Source organism: Pan paniscus, chromosome 9 (genome assembly GCF_029289425.2).
Source record: "Pan paniscus chromosome 9, NHGRI_mPanPan1-v2.0_pri, whole genome shotgun sequence".
Lineage (NCBI taxonomy): Eukaryota > Metazoa > Chordata > Mammalia > Primates > Hominidae > Pan > Pan paniscus.
Window position 1 is genome coordinate 55,397,054 of NC_073258.2, and position 8,306 is coordinate 55,405,359.

An 8,306-nucleotide genomic window follows, 5' to 3' on the forward strand; every position below is an offset into this window, starting at 1 on the left:
TAAAATTTCTTATATTTTTAGGTAGATAACAAACTAATATATGCATTGTGCCTAGCATAGTCTGTGGTCCCAAAATGGTAAGTAGTATAATTAACTGACATTTTCATTATCAATCTGTGGCAGAATATCATAGCAGTTAAGAGTATGGACTGGAAAAATCAGTTATAGTTTGGTTACTAGCTCGTCAACATATCTATTTTGATATCTTCTCCTTCCTGTAAGCTTCCTAACTTGTAAAATGAAGATAATAGTAGTGCTTACCTCTTTGAAGTGTTACAGATATTACCGCTAGATACCAATATATGCTATTATTTCTTTTATTTGTGACAGGAAAGCCTATGAATCCATATACAGGATGAAACTAGTAAAACTAAGCCCCAACTTGGTAGAATTTCCCAAATATGCAGATTTGTCCTCGGTTGTTTTCTCTCTTTCCTTGAACCATTTCTATACCCCCCAATGCAGAGTCTATGAATCATATGGTGAATGTTTTCTTCATCCAATCAATTTGCCCCGCTGCAATTATCCAAAATGTCCTTTTGACCTTTTCTTTTTTTTTATTATATTTTAAGTTTTAGGGTACATATGCACAACACGCAGGTTAGTTACATATGTATACATGTGCCATGTTGGTGTGCTGCACCCATTAACTTGTCATTTAACATTAGGTATATCTCCTAATGCTATCCCTCCCCCCTCCCCCCACCCCACAACAGGCCCCAGTGTGTGATGTTCCCCTTCCTGTGTCCATGTGTTCTCATTGTTCAATTCCCAACTATGAGTGAGAACATGCGGTGTTTGGTTTTTTGTTCTTGTGATAGTTAGCCGAGAATGATGGTTTCCAGCTTCATCCATGTCCCTACAAAGGACATGACTAAATTGAATCAATGTTGAGCTCTAGTTACATTTATTTGTCACCTGAAACGTCCTTTCTACTACACAATTTCCTGATGGCATTTTTCATCTGGGCATTCCTCAAGGTATAGATTAAGGGGTTTAACATAGGAGTTATCATAGTGTAGAATATAGCAACTGCTTTATCAATAGGTAAAGTAGATGCAGGTCTCATGCACACAAATATGCAGGGCACAAAGAATAAGATGACAACTGTGATGTGGGAGACACAGGTGGAGAGGGCTTTGTGCCTTGCCTCCAAGCTATGAGTCCTTAGGGAGCGCAAGATGACCACATAGGAGACCAGCAGGAGGACAAAGTTTAACAAGCAGATGAATCCACTGTTAGCAGCAACGAAGAGTCCCAGCATATGGGTGTCAGTGCAGGCAAGGTTGAGCAAAGGGTTCAGATCACACATAAAATGATCTATGACATTAGGACCACAGAAAGGTAATTGGAAGATGAAGAGGATCTGTATGGTTGCATGAAGAAAGACTCCCATCCACACCACTCCCATTAGCAGGGCACACACACACACAGGTTCATGATAGTCATATAGTGCAAGGGCTTGCAGGTGGCCACATAGTGGTCGTAGGCCATCACAGTAAGTAGGATGCCCTCTGCACCTCCGAAGAAATGTTCTCCAAAGACTTGAGTCATGCATCTATTGAATAGGATGGTCTTCTTTCCATAGAGTGAATGTGTGATCAGGTTAGGGGTATTGACAGAGGAATAGCAGACATCAATAAAGGAGAGATAGGCCAGGAAAAGGTACATGGGGGACCCCAGTGATGGGCTGGCAGTGATGGTGACCACAATGAGCACATATCCCACCACAGTGATGATATAGATGACAAAAAACACAACAAATATGATTTTCTGCATCTTTAGATTCTCTGTAACCCCAGCAAAACAAAATCTGTCATGTTATTCCTATTCTCCATGTATTTCTTGTGATGATTAATTGCATTACCTGTAAAAATTTTTTATTAATACAACTTTGAATTTATTACATATCTCCATTTTAATAATAGATGCTTGAATTTTATTAAACTGTAAATTCCTATAAGGTTTTTCTTGAGATGTTAATAAAGTTTCTCAGTTCTTGAGGATTACTTGGTGAAGACTCTGTGAAGAGTATCGACATTAGAAACTCTTGTGAACAAAGTCAGGATGTCATGTGTGTATACTCAATCATCTGGGAGGCCTAAGAGCTCAATTTGAAGTAGTAGATTGGATACACAGTAGCAGGTAAACCTGAAAAGGGAGATTGACAATGAATTTAAAGGCCATGGTGTGAAGCTAAGGAATTTGCCATTTATTCTTTAGGAAATGGGGAACATTGGTAGGTTACTGTCAATATGAGTGGGAAGATGAAGAGGAATTTGAGGAGTAGGAATCTTGGAGTATCCCACTAGTACAAGTCTTTGTATGTCTTGGATGAACTGGGCTGAGGTTCTGCAAAGCAGGTGTTAGCCAGAGAAAGGAACCCCAGTGGGCAGAATATTTAGAGTACTTGACATAAGAAGTAACTGGGTGACTGGGTCGGTGGCTCACACCTGTAATCCCAGCACTTTGGGAGGCCTAGACGGGTGGATTACAAGGTCAGGAAATCGAGACCATCCTGGCCAACATGGTGAAACCCCATCTCTACTAAAATACAAAAAGTTAACCAGGCGTGATGGTGCTTGCCTGTAGTCCCAGGTATTCGGGAGGCTCAGGCAGGGGAATTACTTGAACTCAGGAGGCAGAAATTACAGTGAGCCAAGATCACACCACTGCACTCCAGCCTGGGTGACAGAGAGTGACAGAGAGAGACAGAAAGAAATATAAAAAAAGGATATAAGAGCTACTAAAATAATTCATAATGCTTATTGTCTGAATCTAATTAACTTTATAATAACTAATATTATATGCCCTTTAATAATTAATTGTCTTGCAAAAGGCATAGTAGTAAGTGCTTTGCACACATGATTCCAGTGAACACTTATAACATCCTAGGTGACCAGTATTATTTCATCAAATTTTCAGATAAGGCAGCAATATTAGTGATTAATGTTAATAGTTAGGTTAACACAATGATATTTATATTATACAATAATGTAATATTATTTATATTAACATTATAACACTCATAATATTGATAATATTAACTAAAACATACTGAGCACTAGTGTCTTCTAAATGTTTTTTTGCAGGCAATCACAAAATAAACCCAGAAAATAGTACTATCATTTTTATACTTATTTTACATATTAGGAAGTAAAAGCATACGGAAGTTGAAGATCCCATCCAAGATCAAGCAGTTTAATAAAGGACAGAGTCAAGATTAGTCACATTATACTAGTTAATTTTTTCTCTCCAAATTCTGAGCTCATGCCCTATGTTGTTATGTTATAATAAACAATGTTGAACTAATAATCTCCTTTTGATATGACCATTATGATTATACTTACTTTAATACTACTTCAGAGGCAATTTGTATGGAGCAATTTCATTAGCAGTACCCCCCCTCCCCACCCACAGCACAGTGACATCTTTGAGTTCAAATATTAAGAAAAATGTGGTATTGAATCATTGAAGGTACATCTATCTTAGCTTCTCCCCTAGTCCCAGCTCTTTCCTCAACACCCCCCCCAAACAAGTCGTGGGCCCCCAGACTCTTGAGAAAAATGTTGAAAATGACTACTGGCCGGGCGCGGTGGCTCACGCCTATAAATCCAGCACTTTGGGAGGCCGAGGCGGGCGGATCACGAGGTCAGGAGATCGAGACCATCCTGGCTAACATGGTGAAACTCGGTCTCTACTAAAACTACAAAAAATTAGCCTGGCGTGGTGGCAGGTGCCTGTAGTCCCAGCTGTTCGGGAGGCTGAGGCAGGAGAATGGCATGAACCCAGGAGACGGAGATTGCAGTGAGTCAAGATCATGCCACTGCACTCCAGCCTGGGCTACAGAGTGAGACTCTGTCTCAAAAAAAAAAAAAAAAAAGCAACAAAAAATTAGCTGGGCATGGTGGCGGGCACCTGTGGTCCCAGCTACTTGGGAGGCTGAGGCAGGAGAATGGCATGAACTCGGGAGGCAGAGCTTGCAGTGAGCCGAGATCGGGCCACTGCACTCCAGCCTGGGCAACAGAGTGAGAGTCCGTCTCAGAAAAAAAAAAAAAAAAAAAAAAAAAGAAAATAACTACCACAGTGGCCAAGTATATTAGATTTAGAATTTAAAACATATTTGATTAGAATCATTGTTTTTCCACCTGCAACTTTTTTAAGCCAGGGCACGTTTCTTGGCACCTTTCATCTTTGTTTCCTCATCTATAAAGTGAGAATAACAATATCATCTTACAGGTTGTTATGAGAATTGATTGAGGGAACATATAAGAAAATGTTTACCACAGTGCTGTGGATGCACATAGGACTTTCTTTACTTTTATAGGTGTGTACACAGCTAAGGGATCGTAAGAATTAATCATTAGAGCAATAAACAGAGCATCATTAACCATGCAATAACCTCAGGAAGAATAATCTCCAACACTACCCTTGAAGAAGCCACAGTGACTCATACTGTCCATAGCAGTTGATCCCAGGAAGGGTTCTTCATGTTAGTGCTTGGACTAAACAACTGATGATTTATGCAATTTAGTATTCATATTTATGTCCTTTGTGTATACGATATGTATTTTAATTTTGTTTTAATCTTTTTTGTTTGTTTGTTTTGAGAATCTGCCTGTATTTTACTAAACCAGACATTGGCAAAAATTTAAAACAATGCCACTTTTCTCACTAACTAGTTTTTTGTTTTGGAAATGCTGTTACTTTTCATAATGCTATTTAGGTAATATTTCATGTGCTTATTGTTATTATTATTTTTTATTATTATACTTTAAGTTTTAGGGTACATGTGCACAATGTGCAGGTTAGTTATATATTTAATCTTTATGGCTAGTCTGATTATCATGGCAGAAGCATGGTACCCAGTGTCAGAGAGCTGGGTCCTACAAATTACTGAATTTCTAAGAAACTCAAAATTTTCAACTGTCAAATAGGTTAATTATATTTACTATCTTTTGAAACATTGGGATGAGGATGAAAGACTCTATATACTATGTTTGAGGTGTTGAAAAATAATGATTACTGACTACTTAAATTAACTATCTTTAAGAAGCATCGGTACTATTAGAAAACTTACCTTAGTAGTCTTAGTTAGATAATCTTGATGTTTGGGAGTGTTCAGACACAATCTTCTTCAAACTGATCTTCTTTTGGAATTAGTAAGTTTTGGTGTGAAAGATTTAACACATGGAAAGAGCCTATTCAGATGATTCAATGTTAAATCACAGTTGTTAAAAAACTGTACACAGTAAATGTGTAGTTTTTTGGTATATCAGTTATAATTCAATAAAGTGTTCTTATGACTATAAATCTTTTTATCTGGCGTAAGTCTCAAAAATTTTCACAGAAAACCTGGGACTTGAATTAAAATCAATTCACTGGAAACACCATGAAGAATTGATTACATATGGCACTGGTTCCACAGTGCAAGAGGCAGAAGGTGTGGAGGAAACAGTTATAAATGGATCACTTTGCCCATGATTAATCTTGCTATGGATGAGTGAACAAGAAAAACACTTCTGTCTTGCACTGCATGAATATTTAAAGAGGTTTCTGTAAAGATTCAGGGATCTTATTTTATAGCTGCTGCTTTCTCTCCCAGGAATTAATTATCTCCTTTGATGGAAAAACTTTGCCACAGAAGCAGTATTCTGGAGAGACATGTTTGGAAAAAAAAAACCAATTCCTGAATAAAGAATTTCATTCTTTACACTTGGAATCTAATCCTTTGAGTCCTCTCTCTCTATCTGAGCCTGTGTTGTTAAGAATGCTGAATTCTGTTTGAGTAGCAAGGTAGCATAACTTGTGTGTGGACCTGTGATGTAGTTTCTCTGTTGATTCATGTCACAGGAATTTTCTTTTTTTTAAAAAATCAACATTATACCTTTTTCTGGAAACCTGCTAATGGTTCCTTGAGGTCTAGAGCAGTGAGGGCATGAAACTAATTGTGGCCATTTAATTGATTTTAATTTTTAAATTTAAAAATATTTAATTGACAAATATTTTATATATCCAAGGTGGATAAAATGTTGATTTGATCGAGATGTACATTGTGTAATAGTTATTACAGAAAATTAACACATACATTACTAATCATGCTATGCATGAGATCCTCAGAACCTGTTCATCTTATAGATGAAAGATTGTTCTCTTTGATAAATATATTCCCATATCCCTCATTCGCCAGGCCCTGGCAACCGTCATTCTACCATCATTCTCTCTGTTTCTATGAGTATGACTCTTTAGATTCTGCGTATAAGTGAGATTATACAGCATTTGACTTTCTGTGTCTGGCTTATTTCACTTAGCATAGTGTCCTCTAGGTTTTTCCACATTGTCACAAATGGCAGGATTTCCTTAAGGTCAAAACAATTTCTTGTAGAATTTTTATAGATTTAGCATGTGGATCTCTAATTCATTTTAAGGTCATTTTTGTGTGTGTGTGCATTATATGAGGTAATGGCTGAAGTTTTTTTTTTTTCTTATGGGTATCCAATTGACTCAGCATAATTTGTTGAAAAATATTGAGTTGTCTTGGCATTCTTTTAAAAATTTATATATTTAGATGTATTTTTGGACATTCTGTTATATTTTAGTGAGCTATATTTTTATCCTTAAGCCAATACCAAACAGTATTGATACTGGTACATTATACTAAATCTTGAAATTAGGTAGAGTAAGAACTAATCTTTCTTCTTTTTGATAATTATTTGCTATTCTAGTTCCTTTTAAGTTTGCACATTTGTATATAAATTTCAGGTTAAGCTTGTCAACATCTCCAAAAATTATGATTGGAATTGCATTGAAAATATAGGATGATATGGTAAAATAATTATTAAGTTTTCTATTTATTAATACGGTATGTCTCTCCATTTATTTACGTATTTAATTTCTCTGACCAGTGTGTTCTACTTTTCATATACAGGTTTTGAATTGATTGTTATAATTTACTCCTCAAATTTCATGTTTTAAATAATGTTTTATATAGTATTTTGTTTCTAATTTCCATTTCTAATTGTTTGTTGCTATTGTAGAAATACAATTGATTTTTAAAATATTGACATTATATCCTGTTACTTTGCTAAACGTACTGATTAGGCCTATTAGTTTTTTGTAGAATACTTTAAATTTTCTACCTACATAATTATGTCATCTGCAAATAAACGTATTTTTATAATTTTGTTTCTTCCTTTGCAAGCTGTGTGTCTTTTATTTCCTTTTCTTTTATTTTTGCAATGGCTGAAACCTAGGGTATATTGCTAGACCTAGGTTTCATAGCTGAATGGAAATGATGAGTGGACATCCTTGTCTTGTTCCCAATCTTAGAGGGATAGTGTTCATCATTAAGTGGAATCTGTAAGGCTATATGCACTTTCATTATTGACATGAGTTGCCTTTTCTCTCTCTCTCCCCTTACTTCTTTCCATCTTTTGCTCCTTCACATTCATTCAGCTAATTGTTTATCAATTTTATTGATCTTTTAAAATAATCAGATATTAGTTTCATTGATTTTTCTATTTTTAAAATTTACATTTCATTGATTCTTGTTCTAATCCTTATTATTTCCTATCTTCTACTTAGTTCCTGCTTAATTTGTTGTTATTTTCTGTTTCTGTAGTACAAAACTTTTGATAATTGTTTTCAGACATTATTTTAATTAATTAATTAATTTATTTTGAGATGGAGTCTTGCTGTGTCACCCAGGCTAGAGTGCACTGGCACAAATCTTGGCTCACTGCAACCTCTGCCTCCCAGGGTCAAGTGATTCTCTCTTGTCTCAGCCTCCCGAGTAGCTGGGATTACAGGTGTAAGCCACTGCGCCCGGCCTATTTATTTTTAATGTATACACTTTGTGACCCAAATTTCCTTTTTAGAACTTTTATTACTTCCCTGAAATTCAGATATGTTGTGCTTTAAATTTCATTTATTTCAAAATACCTTTTGTGTTGTGATTTCTTTAATTAACATAAAAATTATATGAAAAAATTCATTTTTTGACTATTTAAAAATGTATAATCAATTGGCTTTGGGTACAATCACAATGTTTTACGATAATTACAACTATCTAATTGCAGAACATTTTCATTGCCTCCGAATAGTTGAACAGTCATTCCTACTTCCCCTTTTCCCCAGTCCCTGGTAACCACTAATCTGCTTTTTGTTCCTATTAATTTGCTTATTTTGGACATTTTATATACATAGAATTATGCAATTTTCAACCTTTAGTGTCCTCTTTCACTTAGTATGCTTTCAAGTTTCATCCATGTTGTAGCATGCATCAGTACTTTATTGTGGACATATCA

General features: G+C 35.7%; 1 protein-coding gene across 1 annotated transcript; it reads right to left on the reverse strand.

Annotated features, from left to right (window-relative positions):
* Positions 1–907: 907 nt before the first annotated feature.
* On the reverse strand, positions 908–1,838 carry LOC100980412 (olfactory receptor 4C46-like). Its single transcript, XM_008968843.3, is given in 3 exon segments — positions 908–1,432; positions 1,435–1,796; positions 1,799–1,838. Coding segments are annotated over 3 exon segments (927 nt in total).
* Between the last annotated feature and the right edge of the window lie 6,468 nt (positions 1,839–8,306).